This window comes from Amphibalanus amphitrite, unplaced genomic scaffold, assembly GCF_019059575.1.
Source record: "Amphibalanus amphitrite isolate SeventyFive unplaced genomic scaffold, NRLGWU_Aamphi_draft 001776F_arrow, whole genome shotgun sequence".
NCBI classification, from domain to species: domain Eukaryota; kingdom Metazoa; phylum Arthropoda; class Thecostraca; order Balanomorpha; family Balanidae; genus Amphibalanus; species Amphibalanus amphitrite.
In genome coordinates this window covers 1-18,641 of record NW_024883269.1, presented here as the reverse complement: position 1 = coordinate 18,641, position 18,641 = coordinate 1, and the positions used below count along the sequence as shown (strand labels likewise).

Sequence of the window (18,641 nt, the reverse complement as noted above, 5' to 3'; positions counted from 1 at the left end):
CGTACCCCGCCGGCGACAGGTGCACGCCATCGTCGTCGTAATGGAGCAGCGCGGCACGGGACAGCACATACGCCGACACCTTACGCCCCTGGCGCCGCCGCTCCAACACGCATCGTCCTACGGACACGTGCTTGATGCGCATGTCGCTCTCGAGCGGCTCCCCCAGCCACCGGGTGACTGGTCGGTCGAGGTGTTTGAAAGCCGCCGTCGCTTCCCACTGGGCCTCCCCCTCGCCGACCAGCGCGGCGCGGGGAGGGCTTCCCTCGGCCCCCCTCCGGGCCCACAGTAGGGGAGCATCGCGCCTGGGCCTCGGCGTCGGCCCGAGCAGGATCACCGGCGCGATGTCCCTGGCCAAGCTCGTGACGGTGGTCTTGAGCTGTCGCCATACGGCTCCATCGAGACGGTCGGGAGTGGCCCCCAACGGGTATACGTCATTGCCCCCGAGCCATACTGCCACTTCTGATGGCTGGAGGCCTCTTCGGCGTGCCGCTTTGCTCCACTCTTCCACTTTGCGCGCCAGGGCACCGGAGCGGACACAGCCGGCCCAGGTCTTGCCGACCTGTGCAGAGGGCACCCACACGGTGACCTCCCACTCGCCCACTCGCGGAAGAAAGCCGGCTCGTCGGGCGAACGAGTCCCCCACGAGCAGCCCCGCCCGGAGGGGCGGACCCACGCCGCTCCCCCCGGTCCCAAAGGAGCGCATGGCGTCTCGCACCAGTGCAGGGCTTCGCAGGAGAGCGCAGCACCCGCCTCCAAGAGCCTGCTGAGGGGGTGGTAGGCGGACGTTGCCCTCCACGGTCACGGTCACGGACGCGCCCTCGCCGCCTCCGTCCACGGTCCGGGAAGGCGGACTCACGCCGCTACTCCCGACCACGGACACGGCCATAGGCGCGCCCTTGCCGCCCCCGTCCACGGTCCGGGAGGGCGGGCTCACGCCGCTTCTCCCGACCACGGACACGGTCGTAGGCGCGCTCCCGCCGCCTCCGTCCACGGTCCGGGAGGGCGGGCTCACGCCGCTTCTCTCGGTCGCCGCGTCCGACTCCGTCCTCGTGGGCATCCACTCGTAGAGAACGGCTGCATTTTCAGCCATCTCTGCCGCTCCCGCGGTCCCGTTCACGTCATCTTCCTCCGCAATATCGAACTCGAACAAGAGGTCCTGCCGTTCGTCGAATGTCAGGAGGTCCGCTAGCAGGTCCTCTTCATCCATCGCGTCCCTGAGAGAGCAAATAAACCGCGTCATGCTACGCGGACACCTGATACGGCACAACGGGTCGGGACACTCGACCAGACCGTGTGATGTAGGGGGCCGGGGGACCGTATACTGGGGGGCTCTCGTCATCCTCCCCCACCCGTCCCACAGGAGGCGCGGGCGTACTGTGTCCAGAGGATGACTGATGCAGGAGAAGGAGCATCCGAGGCCTCCTCTCATCGTCTGTGGTTATCGCGGGCACGGACCCATCACCGCCTCCCTCCCCCGGGGGCCTTTCCCCCGTAGACCTCGGGGTTCCCCGGGTTCCCTGGACACGTCCCTTACTGCATTTGGAGGGCTTCAGGTGGTTATGATGGAGAACACGTACCTTGCCGTCCTTGTTGGCCACCTTATAGGCGACCTCCTTCCCGGGGGCCCCGACCTTACCAATGATGGTAGAGGGACCGGTGAATGGTAAGCCCAGCTTGGGTTTACCGCCAGCTGCGGCCCTGAAGTCTCGGGTCCAGACCTTGTCCCCGATCCGATACTCTTCGGCACACTGCTTCGCGTCATACCTCTCAGCGGCTTCCTTGGCGGCTCGAGCCGAGTTGCTTCGTACTTGATTGTACGCGGCACGCATGGAGCGGAGTCGGTCCTCGAGGTAGCTGTGCACCGGCACGGATTCGACGGCAGGTCCGTACTCGACGTCCAGCGGCATCCGCGGTTCGTACCCATGCACCAGATAGAAGGGTGTGTACCCGGTTGCACTGTGGATTGATGAATTGTAGGCCATTGAGTACGCCTTGATGTCGACGTCCCAATGCAGCCCCTCAGCATCGACGCATTTGCTGATCATGTCCTTCAGCGTCCGGTTAAACCTTTCTACCATGCCGTCGCTTTCGGGGTGGTACGGCGTAGTTCGGGTCTTGTGGATACCTAGTCTCTGGCACATGGCCTGGAACACTCGGGACTCAAACTGCCGCCCTTGGTCAGAATGAAGGCGATCTGGGACACCGAAGTCGTGGACCCAGTCCAGGAGACATTCCAGTATGGTTTCGGTCTTCTGATCAGCCATTGGGTAGATGCGGACGTATTTGGAAAAATAGTCCATGATGATCAGAGCGCAGTTATTTCCTTTTAAGGACGTTGGCATTTCGGTGACATCGACGGCGATCCTCTCGAAGGGCAAGGACGTCGTCTCCGTCACCATCGGGGCTCTTTTTGCGGGGGACGGCCGGTGCCTTCTCTGACAGGGGACGCAGTCATCGCAGAACGCGCGTATGTCCTGGTACATCCCCGGCCAGATAAAACGCCGTCTGACACGAAACGATGTCCTCCGCCGTCCCATGTGCCCACTGGTCGGATGGTCATGCGCCATTTTAAGAATCTCCTCCCGGAGATCTTTTGGGACAGCTGCTCGAAAGCCCTCACCCGTCGCCAGTCCGATGACTCCATCGCGCAGCTCGACGTCCCTCCAGCGGGGCAGCAGCACCTTCCCCCAGGCTCCCATCTTGCTCCGATCTGGTGTCTCCCCACTCTCCAGCCGGCTGCGGATCTGCTGCAAAGCGTAGTCCTGTTCCTGAGCTTGACGAATACCCTGAGCGTCGCCTCTGCCAGCCCCCAGAGGCGCGTTGACCGCCGCTTGTATCCCCCCTTGGCTGGTGTGGTCCGGATCAGGGCACACGCCTGTATCCGTGCCACCAGGGAAAGGACAGCCCTTCAGGGCACCAGACGTCACCTGTGCCTGGACTGTGTGGTCTGGATCAGGACACACGCCTGTATCCGTACCACCAGGGACAGGACTGCCCTTCAGGGCACGAGACATCACCTGGGTCTCTACTCCTCCGGCGCGATCTGGGTCAGGACACACGCCTGAAAACGTACCGCCGGAGCGAGGTTTATCCTCCAGGAAGCGGGACGCTGCTACGGACGCCTTAGCGCCAGATACGGAGGCGACAGCCACTTCAGGAGTCGGCACTTCCACTGTTCCGGACTCAGCTGGCCGCCTGGATAGAGCGTCAGCGTTGCGGTGTTCCACTCCAGCCTTGATCTCGACATCAAATTCAAACGAGCTTAGCTCGATGGCCCAACGGCCTCGCCGTCCCGTCCCGTCACGTTCCACCGCAATGGACTGAGGGATGTTGGCCAGAGGTTTGTGGTCGGTAACGACCAGGAACTTGGCGCCTGTGGTGTATTGACGGAAGCGTCTGATAGCGTGGACGACAGCCCACAACTCCTTGTCATAAGTGGGCCACTTCACCTGCTGCTTTGTGAGGACCTTGCTGTCGTAGGCTATGACACGCTCCTCGCCATCGATCCGTTCCGTCAGGACGGACCCCACCGTCGTGTTGCACGCGTCCGTATACAGCACAAACATGCCGCGGAAACGAGGCAGAGACAACACGGGGGGCGAAGCCAGGATGCTCTTGAGCTGAGCGAAAGCCTGGCGCATCTCCGCCGTCCACACCAGTTTCCCGGGTGACAGTGCAGCGTTCCTCAGTGGCCTGGCGATCTCGGCATAGCCATCGATGAAGTGGGCATAGTAGCCACACAGCCCCAGGAAGCTATTCATCTTCGAGTCATCGGCAGGTTCTGGCCACGTGAGGACCTTGTCCACGTTCCTTTGATCTGGCTTCACTCCTGCCTCCGATACTGAGTGCCCGAGAAAGGTGACTTCGTTTCTTGCCAAGTGGCATTTTTGGGGTTTGAGTTTGAGACCGGCCTCTCTGATACGTTCGAAAACGTCTTTCAGAGTCGCCAGGTGCTCGTGCTCGGTCTTGTTGAAGAGGATGATGTCGTCTAGGTAGACGAGGCATGTCCGGGTGTCTAGACCCGCCAGCACAAGCTCCATCAGGCGCTGGAAGGTGCCGCCGGCGTTTTTCAGCCCCATGGCCATCACTCGAAACTGGTGCAGTCCCCTCCCCGTCGTGAACGCGGTCTTTTCACGGTCTTCGGGAGCGATCTCTACCTGCCAGTATCCTGTGGCCATATCGAGGGTGGTGTACCATCGCGCCCCAGCCAATGAGTCCAATGCGTCGTCGATCCTAGGAAGCGGGTGTGCCAGACCCTTCGTCACGCTGTTGACAGCTCTCATATCCACGCAAAAACGGAAGGACCCGTCTTTCTTGCGTGCGAGAACTACGGGGGAGCACCATGGGCTGTCGCTGGGCTCTATAACTCCGTCTCGCAACATCTGCTCCTTTTGGAGTTCCACCTGTTCACGAATCGAGGCGGGGATCCTCCGAGGCGGCTGCCGGACCGGAGGAGCGTCTCCCGTGTCGATGTGATGCTTCGTGAGGTGGGTGCATCCGATATCTCCGGAATTGCGGCTGAATATATCCTGATATTCCATCACCAAGTGCTTTAGTTCAGCTCTCCCCTCCGCGGACATCCCAGAGCTCTCCACATCGACGACAGGGGGAGCGGGCACACGCCGATCGCCCCCGTCGTCGGGTGCATTGAGAACGTCTGCTGCGCACTGCGCCTGGGTGCAGCCTGTGGTGACGTTCCCGGCTCCAGGCCCAACACACGCCACGGCGTGACGTACGCTGGTCTGTCTGTCGTCACACAAGTCGAACTCGTTGTCGGCTCCGGGAAGAATGGCGAAGAGCGTGCCGACATCACTACCCTTCAGTAATTTGATCTCCCCCAAGCCGGCGTTGGTCAGCCGAATGGGAACAGTGCCATCATGGTCAACTGTTACCACCTCCCTCGGGATCAGGAGGCCCTCCCTCTCCGCTGTGTGACTGGGCTCGAAAACTCCTGACAGAGATGACGGATTGCGCACCTTTCCGTCGAGAGGTGCCACCCGGGCCGCGACGATGAGGGCTGACCGGGCCGGGACAACAGCTGCAGCCGTGAGCAACGCCCTCGCGCGGGTCGGTCTGATCTCGCCGTATGTTGGCAGAGGAATGGACATTCCCGCGAGCCTGAGGACCCCCTGCTGGTCGTCGATGATGGTGCCATACCGGCAGCAAAAATCACGGCCCAGGACGACGTCATACACCAGACCGCTGACCACCGCGACACTCGCGCATGTAAATGACTGGTCACGAATTCTAATTGGAATCTCACTCAGGACGCCTGCGATATGAAGGGGCTCGCCGCCAGCGCCTCTCGCCGGACGGGAAGGCCGCGTCATTTGGTAGCCGAGATCCCGCTGTATATCTATTTGAAGGCCGTCACGGATCATGGTGAAGTCGGCCCCAGAGTCCACCAGGGCCCACACTTCCTTATCTCCTACTTGCGCTTTTACCACCGAAGCGGTAAGTCGGGACCCTGATGGATACGGGGCCGGCGCCTGTCCCTCAGCACCGGCCGACATCAGTTTCCCTGCATGCCAGAGGGCGGCACCGAGGAGGTATCTCGGGGTGCGGCGGGGTACATCTGCTGAACAGGAGCACCAGGGAGCAGGCGGCAGTCCACCAACCAGTGGCCACTCCTTCCACAGCCCAGGCAAAACGGCCGCTCTCCATGAGGGTTGGGCCGCTTGACCGAGTGGGGACACTCGCGTGCATAGTGGGTCCCCTGCTCGCCGCACGTCCAGCATCGACCCCGCCGGCTCCCAGACCCCCCGCCAGTACTCCGGCGCGTCCCAGGCATTCTCTGAGTTGATCTCGGGTGCTCTGAGCCAGTCCGTTCACCCATGGCCGCGCCGTCCCGCTGCCGGTCGGCAGTCTGAAGCTCTTTGAGCGCCTGTTGGACAGCATCGAGGCGACGCTCGAGCGCATGCAGCGGGGCCGACCCCTCCCCACCATTCGATGGACGGGTGACCGGCAGCGCTTCGAAGGTCATCTGAGGATCGGCATCCCAGAGGCGCGACGGGTCCCGATCGAGCCCGCCCGCCCCAGCGCACGTTTGGATAACCTCGCCGGGGGGCACGGTCCCCGGCGCGAGGTAGGACGGGCACACGCCGCTCCTCCCCGCCGCCGGAACACCCCGACCGAGCCCGTCCGCCCCAGCACACGTTTGGGCAACATCCCCGGGGGGCACGGTTCCCGGCGCGAGGTAGGGCGGGCTCACGCCGCTCCTCCCTGCCGCCGGAATACCCCCCGGAGGCCGACTGACGGCAACGTGGTCATCCCCTAGCTGGGCGGCCGCTGCCACTGACCGCACCCCGGCTGTGGCCTGCCTCATCGCACTGACAGTCGCCTGACGTTTGTGTACGGCACACGCTTTGTCAGCCACAGCCTGCAACGTGTGCAGATCCTCGCCGCATAATTGGCCCTGCAGACGTTCATCGTGCAGTCCACACAAGAACCGACTTGCCAAATTCGTTTGGACGGATGCGTCGGTCTCGCCGGCACGTGGATATGCGGCGCGGCCCAGCAAACGGATCCTGTCGGCGAAGTCGACCACGGACTCGCCAGGCCCCTGCATGACTCCTGCCAGCTCTGCCTGGGCCTGGAGAATTCCGACATCTGACCCGTAGCGCGCTGCCAGGGACGCCTTGATTCCTGAATAGCTGGTTTTAGTCTTGTCGGGAAACGAGGCGTAACAGTCTAGCGCCCTCTCCTCGAGGAGCGCCACGAGGCACTGGATGCGGTCTGCATCGGAAAACGAAGCGGTTTGGGCTTCGAACCGGCTCACCCATTGATTCCAATTCTGCCCCTGTGCTCCAGAAAATGGCTTAGCCTTAGACAAAATTAGTATTTTGGGATCCATGCCCGGTCAGGATCGGGACACCGCTGAAGTTACGGGCAAACGCCGAATACTTCAACGTGTCAGGACACACAGTTGAAAAAGGAACAATGCCCGCAGGGAAGTACGGCTAAACAGGCGGTAACACGCCGGATGTTTTAGCAGTACGATGTAAAAGAATATGTACAAATTTAAGCGCAATAATTCCTCTCGGGAATTTTCTCACCTGTGAGCAGGCGCGTAGATTGGTGTGGCATCCACGGCGAGGCGGACCTGGTCCCTTGTCGTCCTACCGACCGCGCCAATGTTGAGATTCGCCTCCCACCGCCGTGCTCCAACACCAACAGGTCACCGGTGCTGGTGTATTGGTCTCACACGCCCTGCACCGCGCCGCTCCGTCGTCGGTCAGGGCCCACGCCTGACTGCCCGCCCGGCCGCCCGCTCCGCTGACCCGGGCTGGGTCGCTCGCCGGCCCGCCGCCAGGCGGCAGCACCGGACGGGGGCGGCGGCGGCGCGGCGGCCGGTCACCACGCGGATACATATTTATACGAAATCCCGACAATAGAGGGATCCGATCAGCTGGGTTTGCGGCACAGTTGGGCAGGTGAAGGACAGGGCATTCGAAGTTCCGATGACCACTGCCAAACATATGGGTGGTAATTACATTGATAAATTGAATGTGATCATTCGTCCAGTCACCCATTCCTATATCACTGGCCTCCCCATTAAGAAAATTGCCCACTTAATTCGTATTAGCGTTGCTAGTTTTAAGTTGCCCTCAAGAATCATTTGTTCGACTGCCGTAACCGAATTCTACCAAATTCCTATCGGCCTTACTCTAAGATTCATGCGTCATCATTCTCACACCCTTGCTCGCATTACGTTCACATTTCATGTATTCACCCAAATTTAATTGGTAGCCCCCGAAATTCCCTCCGATAGTGTTAGGCTTCTTACAAACCATGGTCTCCCCGGCGAGATAAATGTCTCTTCCGAAATCCATATGCACGCTCCGCTAACCGGCGACAAACATACTTATCGCAGGGCTGTCCAGAATAATTATGCACAAATATCCACCCTCCTATTTTATGGGATTCACTACACGTCCGATAGACTTATAGTACACACATACACGATTTATATGCGACTTATCTCTCTACCGGGAGAGATTACCTATGCCCTCTTCCGGTCCGCGTGTAACATTCCCGTTCACGACCCAGGGACCACAGTTCATATCCTGGAACTATCCTTAAACCATGGGATTTACTCTTCAAGGCCTTACGGGTCCTGGAGTACATTCTTCCCTCCCCTGAGGCTGTCCAGTACCGATTAGAGTACCTTTACGAAAATAAGTATGAGGACTTATCCGGGACACTACGGCTCGCTTTATCCGCCCTTTGGGTGACTCACCCCTGACCTTCGGCTTCTTGCCTTTGGCATAACTTACTCTCCACTGCATACTGTGCCAATCTTCCCCCTCTCCCCTGCCGTAGAAACCTCTCACTGCCTTCTCACCCAGTGTTACCTAAGCGGGAAAATTAACAGTGGCCGGTACCACTGGCGGAAAACGTGCATATGCCCTGCGTACGTGACGGCGTGCCCCTCTTATTATTCCGGTCTGGACGTGGGTTTAGAGAAGTGCATCTGTGTCTCATACGGTCATGCTGGTAAACGTTACGCCATAGGAGACGGGCAAACAAGCCGTCTGTGCCTCAAAATGCCCTGTGCCAATATTGGTGGAGTAATGATTGGCGCTAACTCGCAAGAACGCGAAGAACATAAACCGCATTATTTATCCAAACCAAATCGTAATCTCAAGTCCTTATTGCTGCTGCACGCGTGAACCTAATCATCAGTTCTCGTATACAATCCTAGCAGACCTTGAACCGCTCTTGATTTGATCAGATGATCTAGAACTTGAACCGCACTTGATTTGATCAGATGATCTAGAACCAATTAGTACGCACCGATCTGTCGTCTGGTTGTGATCCACCGTATCATAGTAAATTACTGAATGCTCAAACGGAAATGACTCCTTGAAACTCATTCGATAGCTTCTGATGGACTACTATTTACCTATACAAATTATCTTTATAGAGTGCTAGAATATTGTCATAGGGGTCCCTAGCCCTTCATGGAAAATCTAATTTTAATCATCCTATCAGCAGTAAACAATGCACATCAAACGAACCGCTGTCCTAGATATTACCTAGCATGTCGTATTTAGAATTACGCATTAACTGTTTACGTTCTTGTCCCGTGGCAACTTTCCACAACTAACCATGTTTCTATTCGATGACCTTCACCTACCGCACGCGCCCCAATTACGGCTAACCCACTGCCCCTGTTGTGGTTGCTCCTCGCGCCCTCTGGCGGCTCAACGCCCGCGTCGGGAACGACGATTACCACGGCTGCCGGTCGGCGCCGCGTCGACACCGTCAGTCAGTCACGCCGCTACGGGCGCGTCAACACTCGCGGTACAGTGCTCGTGCGTGTTGTCTCTTCTGGCCGGGTAGATTCACCGGATGTGTCAATGAGTGTAAATCTGGTAAAATATCGCTGCAATATCTCCCTGTTCGACATCTCATCAGCTCCACTCCACGTAAGTTTTTTTTTAAATTAAATTCCTGTCCCATTTAATCGTTTCCCAACAAAGATGGTCTTTTCTAATATTTATTCTACAGAAGAACAACGATCGGTACCTATATTAGTCGCATATTAGTTCTAACCACAAACAATTCTACAGCTACCTATTACTCGACATTTCGCAATTTCAATGACGCAAAGTACAAGGACCATCTAAAGTCGCAAAGTGTCAAAACCGTCGACCTCAAACCACTACTCTCAACTCTGCACCTATGTAACAGAAGAAATTCCGCCGTAAGCTCAAGCATTCGTATCTGTCGAAAATCATAACTCATAGCCATATTCATAGATCGATTGCATGAATCAGTCGTCACCTTAAAACATTACATTCCTTTTCAACCGTATTTACCTGTTCTCTAATTGATTTCGACTTCGCAATTAATTCCTACAGCAATATTACCAATGATTTCGCAATGCAACTTTTAGTGAGTACAGCACGAATCTAAACCCTTAATTTCACAAACGTTCCAATCTCAAATCGTACCTGACCACCGCCGACAATAAATCGAACGAACCAGTTTGACCAAAGACAAAGACATATTAAATGCTGTCACGTATCCTGTCATCAATCTCAACGTTCGTGACAATGAGCTGCTTATTCAAATTTTAGCCTCTCGCTCTCGGCCTAATCGTGAACCCCAACAGACAATAACGGTTTGTTGGCGACTCTGACATGACCTCACAATTCAGATCCTAATATGCTACTAGGGTGTCTGGACCAATAAGTTCAAAGTAATTTAAGTTTTCCAATTCCAATTGAGAGTGCATTGTATGGCAACCGAAAATGTTTGGCAGTCGTCACGGCACGGCAGGCTGGGCAAAGGGGGGGGGGGTCAAGGATTGGGATTGAGCAGACTTTTCAACAACACTCACATTCTGGAGTTCTCAGTGTGGTCACAAGCGTCGGCGGTTGTCCTCCGGCTCTGGTCGGTCGAACTGCAGAGGCTTCTCGCGGGTTACCCCGGACTGACGGCGGCTCCCAGATGGCGTCTCCGGCTCCAGCTGTGGACTGTGACTCTCGGCTGCTCGACTGTGACTCTGGCTGCTCGACTGTGACTGACCCCCTGGTTGGATGGTGTACACTTTTATAGTTGGGGGGAGGGGTGACTGCCACGCCCTTGCGCCGTCATCTTCCTCTGCCTTCTTCTGGTGGGTGGGTCCGTAAGATGGCGCCCTCTGTCCTGTTTAGTCACCTTGTTCCTCTGTGCCTGCAATTTTTAGCCGTCGAATCGTCTTCGTGTTGAGTGCTTTATCATTTTAGTAATCGCTGGCATAAAACAATCCCTGAGATGTTTGTTATCTTCGAGTTTTAATTTTGATTCTTCAATTTCATTTTATTCAAACTTTTGTTTCCTTCCGTTTCGTCTGCCGCCCACGCCCCTGTGACGTCACTCTTGCTCCGCCCACCGTACCGGGGCGTGGCCGTAACGCAGCGCCTTCTTCCTCTGCGGAGATCTCTGGAACTACAGGTCATTGCTTGCGGCTGTTGTGGAGGTCACCTTCAAGTCGTTCTGCCGGGTCGCTCACCCTGGGTTGCTGTACACCGACAATGGAGGCTATGTGCTCCAGCCGGCCTCCATCCTTGACACTGCTCCATGATCTGTTGACATATCTTGCTGATGCAGCGTTATTTGAGGAGGTTCTAATCGCTCATCCTGCGGTAGCTGTCTCCATAGGCGGGCGTCGTAATGAGAGTTTAACGGTTGCCCATTGCGAAGACCTCTGGAACTACTGCGTTTTTGCTTGCCATAGGATCTTCCTGGTTGTGCCATTCCCACCATGTGACTCAGCGCGGCGCAGCTGTTGTGGTACCTGACAGAGTACGTGACAAGTGACAGAGTACCTTAACGTGCTCGTTCGCCGCCGCCGCCGGCCGCGGTCCTGACGTAGCTTGTTGACTCAGCTGTGCCTCGACGGTTCGTACTGATGTAGGCGGCATCGTCTTCTCGCAGATGTGTCTACTGCGGGCTATTCCCACGGACAGTGCTCGTTGCGGGAGTTGGAGAAAAGTGATGTGTGGGGATGGCGGGCTTGGTGACTGGGGGGGGGGGGGGGGTGAATAATGAGAGGGGAGGGGAGCGCAGCAGCAGCGCTCCGCTCAGCTGTGCGTCACCCGGTGGCAGCGATGCGTGTGTGAATGGAGGGCTAGGCCTGTGACCGGACTGCGAGGGGGGGGGGGGGAACTGCCGGACCGAGCCGTGCCGAAAAGATACTACGTTAAATGTTCAAGATGTAGCGTGCTACAACATCGCTATGCAACCATCGAACAACGCAATAATAAGTTAATTGCCTGAGCTTCACATCATACGGCTCGCTCGTATTTCACACAGATACCCTACATCAAAAATCGTATTTGTTAGGAATCGTTAACGTTTGTTCGAAGCACGACTGAGTAGTAGGTTGAGGAGTGATGGTCCTCTTGGTCCTATATACAAGAGTCAACAAGAGCCTAACATTTACTTGACCGTCTGCTGCAATTGACTCATAGCACGTGAAGCGTCAGCGAAATTCATAGTCCTTCACAGATGGCAGGGGTGTCGTTTGTACAGAGGTCGCTGATGGGCACGGGTCAATGCCGCAGTCGTGGGCGGAGCCTAATGTCATATGACGTAGAAAGCCTCTATCCAGGATGGAAAAACAGTTAACATTACGAGTCAATGACAAGTGCCTGAAATATTGAAATGGCGATAAAATATCTAAATTGTAAAAGTTTCGGCCTGTCTTGAAACGGCCATGTCCTGAGCTTGGTTGAAATTCCTTCACGCATTTAAAAGTAATCGCGAAAAATTAGGGTCTCAAGGGGTCTGGCGTTAACAGTAGGCTATGATACATCGATCATTCAGATTTAAGCAAGGTAGGGTAAGGAAAGATAACTTCGTGAAAAAATACAAATCTTCCTCCAGAGCCAACATTTTGCGTTGGTGTGCAAAAGTTGAAGCATGTCTTCACGATTATTTCATTGCACACGCTATGGTTCTTCTTAGTTCGTTTTATTATCGTCTGTGGATTTTTCGCAAATTGCATTTAAGAAAAAGAAGTTTTTGCTCCTAACCTCGTAAGTAGAGTCATAACTTCGTGAATTATCTTTCGATGATAATAAACGAACGTTTGTCTTGAGATGCCGTAAAAACGAGAAGCTTTTCTGAATTTAGCCTTTTTCAACACCCGTCAGCGCATCTCGCATGTTGTCTTCAGACCATAATTGATGGTTTCCCTCCTTGCCCGTGGCTAAGCATAAAATAGCAGTGGGCAGCGTAAAGGTAAATAGCTGGCAATGGAAAGGATATATCTTTTAGGAAAGAGTATTAATAGAACCTGGGTGGCTGTTCAGAAAATGGTTGCTTTACTTTTTCATCATGAAATTAGGGTTCACGAAGTTGAGCAACTCGACCATATTTCTCATTTGGCAGCACTACAAAGGTTCAGGGAAAGCGGGACAAAAAGGTCGTCCACTGACATACATGACATAGACCTAGCAAACCAAACACCACTTGTTAATTCTCAATTCGGTAAGTTGAGAAAGGTACTCTAGTTTAAGTAAATCGAGAAAAGACATCAGGTTATACCATATAAACCGAAGGAGGGGCAGCTGCTTACCAAAGTGTCACTCCACCGACTGCGCGAGCCCCACAGAAAGAGGTAGTTGACAGCGCAACAAATTTTCAGATTTCTGAGAAATTGCGAATCACGAAGTTCAGGATTTCATGAAGTCACCTCTCCCTACCCTTTTTAAAATTTGGCTATTAAGTTGGAACGTTCTTCCTCCCAATATGATATATACGAAGGTTCCCAAAAATGGCATCCTTGTTTCGAATGTCTGTTTGAAATGATTGACATGTTACAGGAAAATGAATGGCACCATTTTACTTCTGAACTTGATGTTCATCTGAAAGTCACATTTGTATTCATATTCGTCGAAATTTTACCTTCTTTTGTTTCGATTCCACCTTGAACCGGCGTCCGACCTTTACCTTTTCCCGTTAAATTAGCCTCTTACGACACAGACAACTCACAGACAGGAAGTTTTTCAAGCTATCTGACCAAGCTGGTTACTAAATATAAGTCACATGATATTTATGCTTTTAACCCGCGCCCTGGTGGGGTCTGTTTATAACGCGACTTGGTGGGGGGGGGGGCTATTTTTTGCCCCCCCCCTCGTATCTCCGAAACTACTGGACGGATCCGCAAAATTCAAACGGCGTTCGAAAGGCCTGTCAAATTTATTGAAGGAAACCAAATTTCATTGACCTCGGGGTCACCGATGACGTCACAGGTCAGGTCAAAGATGAAATGTTTCACCGTTCACGGGTCTACTAGGGAATGCGCTATAACACCGAGGAAAATGCATTTTGTCGAGAATCAGCGATAGGGCGTCAGTTGCCTAGTAGATATGTTGCTATTAGAGGTCACTGACAATACCAGGTCAGGTCACCAGGGGTCACAGGTCAGGTCACATGAGCCCAACTTTACTAAGGTTGTGTGATGCATGTTTTATGGCCAATTTTTCATTTCCAACTCAATGGTGTTGGTTATAAGACTATCAGGTACGGCTTAGGTTACTTTCTGGTGAAGGTCAGGTCAACGTCAGGTCAAGGTCAGGCCAAAAAAGGTCAAATTTTAAAGTTAATAGTTTTGCATAAAATGGGTATCGATTCGATGCAACTCGTCACGGGGAGTCTAATGGTGGTCTTTGTTTTGCGATACGGCGTCTAGAATTGCTAAAAATTGAGTTTGAAAATTTGATGTCATCAATTTTGAACAGTTTTTTTCGCGATAACTTCGCCAAAAAAAGAGGTATCAATCTAAAATTTGGTATATGGATGGAAGGCGGTAAGGACTATCACATATATTCCGGTTTTTGCGAAATTCAAAAAACGTTTTGGATTTTTCGACTTTTATATCCAAAAAATCTATTTTTTGATTTTTGGGGGTCAAAATAAAAAAAATGCAAAAATCCGAGATAGCAGTTTTGTAGCCCTGTCAATTCTACAGCTTTTATGTCCTTATCATTTTTCTGTATTTGCAAAGCTATAGGCCTGACAGCTCTTCCCGCGAAACCCTTTTTTGGGTCGAAAACGGCAGAACATGACGTCACTCTGACGTCATTTCCGGCCAACCTATCATAGCATTTGGAAAAATTTTTGGTCACAATGTGTAAAATTGATGTCCGGGAGGGTACTGAAAGTTTGCTGACGATCGGCGCATCGGTTCTGGAGATATATTGAAAAGTCTGGAGGGGGGGGCAAAAAAAGCCCCCCCACCAGGTCGCGGGTTAAAACTGGTGGCTTTATTGATCATGACCCAAAACATGAATAGATAAAAATTGGCATGAACCAAAAAAAGTTCTTCGTGTGAGTTAAGTTCTTACGGAAAAGCAGCATCTACCTTTTGTCATCATCTCCCTGACCTTGAATAACCTGTGGACTGTGGTCCTAATTTCAACATGGGGTGCAAAATTGAAGTGTTGTAAGCTATGCCGAGTATCGTGGCAATGCGCTCCGCACTACACAGTTTCCTCAATCCACGCAAAAGTCCCCCTCCACCCCCGGCACCATCACTAGGAAGAAAGTCACGTTTTCTTTTTATGTGAGAATGCAAAGACATTTTATTAATTTTGCACCGCTGTGTGATGCACAAATCCTTCAAATGTCCTCCAGGATCCGCCAGTGTTAGAGTCACAGTGGTGGGTGTTTCGACACGACGGCGCCTTGCACGAGGAGCGTCTACAGAGATAGATGGTGCTTATTGATGGCCCACAGCCGGGTGACGGTGGCAGCCAGACGGGAAGCAGCCCTGTGGCATGATGCATGGGGACAGTGGCCGACTTTTGTCTGTGACAGACTGCAGCGTCACGCCCCGCGCCACGGCATCAACTGCATGGTGAGCACACCTGAGCGCCGAAGGACGGGTATAAGAGCCCGCGCCGCCGGTACCTCGGCACCTCAGCTCCCAGCACTCGGCACCATGCTCCGCCTGCAGATCGCCTGCTGCTGCCTGCTGGCCGCCGCCGCGCTGGCCAAGCCACAGGCCAAGTCAGCGGGGAAGGAACCCAAGCCGGTTGACTTCGATGACACGACTATTACCGCTGTACCGTTTGATGAAAACGGTGTGAAGAACGATGACCCCCAGCCGCTGCCTCGGAAACCCGACTATGGTCGCGCCGCGACTGAAAGGACACTGGAGCCCGGCACACACCCCTATTATTCTCCTGGCTATCAGAACAATGCCAACTACCCAAACAACTACGACGAAAGTCTGAAAGTAAGGGGCAGTTCTGGCCAGGAGATCAGCATCAGCTGTGACCCGTTCCAACTCGAGTCCCACAGCAGCTGCTATTGGGACTATCTGTCCATCAACGGCCAGAAGTTTTGTGGCACTAGAACGGTGCCTTCCATCAAAGGCACGTTGCTGACCATCGACTTCCACACAGACTACTCGGTGACTGACAAGGGCTTCTACTGTCGCATCGTGGTGCCCGAGCCTGGCACTCAGACGACCCCGAGCCCCAGCACCGACTGCCAGTGCGGCGTCCGTCAGACCCGCGTGGTGGGCGGCACGGACGCCACCGCCGGCCAGTTCCCGTGGCAGGCCGGCATCGTCAGCACCGGCAACACCCGCTCCTGGTGCGGCGGCAGCGTCATCAACAACCGCTACGTGCTGACGGCGGCCCACTGCACCGACGGCAAAGACGCCAGCCAGATCCAGGTGATGCTGGGCGACCTGCGCATTGGCACTACCGACGCCGGCGAGCAGCGCTACTCGGTCCAGCAGATCATCAACCACCCGCAGTACACGAGCGCCTCGGGCAGCGGCTGGGACTTCTCGCTGCTGAAGTTGGACCGCGAGATCACCTTCAGCAACACCATCTCGCCCGTCTGCCTGGCCGAGGCCGGCCAGACGTACGCCGACGTCACGGCCATCGCCAGCGGCTACGGCCGTGTGGGCGCCGAAGAACCTCAGGCTACCACGCTACAGCATGTTCAGCTGCCCGTCTGGAGCCAGAGCCGCTGCCAGGGTGTCTGGGGCACCACGCTCAAGAGCAACATGCTCTGCGCCGGTGGCTACGCAGAGGGCGGCAGGTCGGTCTGCATGGGCGACAGCGGCGGCCCGCTGGTGACCGAGGTCTCCGGCCGGTTCCGTCTAATCGGCGTCGTCTCGTTCGGCCGGCCGTGCGCCGTGGCCAACTGGCCCGACGTATTCGCCCGCGTCACCGAGGCGCTGACTTGGATTCAGTCGAACACGGCTGACGCCCAGTACTGCACGGCCTGAGACCAACTACTGCAGCGCCTGAGGCCAAGTGCTGAAGGGCCTTAGGCTGCATAACGCCGTTGCTAGAGTGTCCGGGTCTTCTAGGTATTGCAGTATCTAATTCCTGTAGATGCTGCAGCGCTTGAGACCGCTTTTCTGGTACTCTTTTTAATTTCATTTTTCTATGGTTTTGCGCCGGTTTGGCAGAGGCTGACCTGCTGCGTGTTTAAAGAGTGCTTTGGTCATGGTTGATCTTCTTCGCGCAATATGCTCTCTGTAAATTGTAGGCTGATATGTTTTGTATTACTCTTGTGTAATATTGGAAATATAACTTTGAATTTCTGGTGGACGCTTATGATGCTTGGAGGGCAAAACTTTTTTTTATCGCGGTATTGGTTTTCAAAGTACCCAAGGTTCGATCGCCGCTGACGGTTGGAGCTGTACAGGGGTAGTAACCAGTCTTGGTACAGTGTGTCCCGAGATTGAGCGGCTGGTGCCAGCGGTCGTTTCCTCGACTGCGACCGCCGGGCAAAGTAAAATTTACCGGCATCCTGTCCCCAGACATCTGACTGTGTTACGTGATGGCATGATCCCTTACCTCGGTCGGTACCTTGGCTTGGTGGATGGGGATTGGGGAGGTCATTCCTCTCAAAGCATCCTACGGGTCTTGACCGCATATCACCGAACGTGAAGGGGCTCACGCTATCGACCCGACACCACGCAGTTGGGATGATTGAGGGCGGTATGACCTAGGGGAAGTTTTCCATAGACATGTGCGTCGCTGTACCTGCAATCAGACGCTGGCAGACCCATGGTCGCCAAGGAGAGACGCTGGAAAATCGCCAGATCGAGGGCAGAAATCAGCTATGAGCCGAGCGGACACGATGGTCGTGGCGAAGTTGGCTTTCAAAAGACACCAAACCACGAGAACCCTGGCTAAGAAACTGGCGACGAAGAAGCGCCCGGCCTCCAAGTCGGCCATCCACTGCTATTGAAGACCTGCCTCCAACTGAAGCCGCTCAAGCTCAAGCTGCAGCCCAGGCTGACCGAAGATCAGAAGGGCAGCTGGCTGGAACTCGACAAAGCCCGCAAGCACTGATTTGTCCAAGATTGGAAGCGTACTTCTTTAGTGACGTGTCACCCTCCGAGATTTCGCAAATATCTAACCTCCAGAACGACCGCGTCTGGTCCGCAGCACTTACCAGGGGCCGCTGGCAGAGACAGTGAAGCAGCCCCTGAAGATCCTCGCCTGGGGCATGATGAACTACGGAGGCCTCTCTGACCTGCACATCATCCCCCCGGCCAAACCGTCACGGCCGACTACTGTCGAAGTGGTGATGAAGACTGCAGCCTCGGTGATGCAGCGGAGGGAGGAAAATGGCCCATCGACCAAGATCTGTGCCATGAATGTCCTTCATCCATGGGTGTCCTTCAGCCCACCGACCAAGGTATGTTCCATGAATGTCTTTCATCTATGGATGTCCAGGGCGATGTTCCAGTAGGACGGCGCTCCAGTTCATCACGCCAGGAAGACAAGTGCCGCGTGCAAACTCCCTGGCTTCTGGGAGAAGGGCACGTAAAAACCCGACCCCTCGCCAATTGATATAATCTCTGGTCGATCGTCAAAGAGGAGATGAACAAGATGGATCCGGCGACCTCAGCGAAGACCCTCATCCAGAACGTCCGAGTGGCATGTCCACGGATCAGGGCCGAGACTAAAGACAGCCTGATGTGTGACATGCTGGAGCGCATGCCGTAGTGTATCCGACTGCATCAAGGCTGTATCGGAACTTAACTCCTGAACCTGTCCCATTTTGTTTGTGAAGTGCCGCTCATCATTTCGGGACACCCTGCATACACATTCCACATATAGTAAGAGCTGTATGTACACATACATAGAGCTTTATGTATGGTCGAC

General features: G+C 54.7%; 2 protein-coding genes across 2 annotated transcripts; one reads left to right on the top strand and one right to left on the bottom strand.

Annotated features, from left to right (window-relative positions):
- Positions 1 to 1,241: 1,241 nt before the first annotated feature.
- Positions 1,242 to 4,283, bottom strand: LOC122375104. Its single transcript, XM_043354296.1, has 3 exons — positions 2,621 to 4,283; positions 1,578 to 2,194; positions 1,242 to 1,253 (listed from the first exon to the last, which is right to left on the bottom strand). The coding sequence occupies exons 1-3, from the start codon at positions 4,281 to 4,283 to the stop codon at positions 1,242 to 1,244; spliced, it is 2,292 nt and encodes a 763-aa protein (XP_043210231.1).
- Positions 4,284 to 15,415: 11,132 nt separating this feature from the next.
- On the top strand, positions 15,416 to 17,069 carry LOC122375103 (CUB and peptidase domain-containing protein 2-like). Its single transcript, XM_043354295.1, has one exon. It carries the CDS (start codon positions 15,440 to 15,442, stop codon positions 16,742 to 16,744), a length of 1,305 nt encoding a protein of 434 aa, XP_043210230.1. The 5' UTR covers positions 15,416 to 15,439; the 3' UTR covers positions 16,745 to 17,069.
- Positions 17,070 to 18,641: the final 1,572 nt, after the last annotated feature.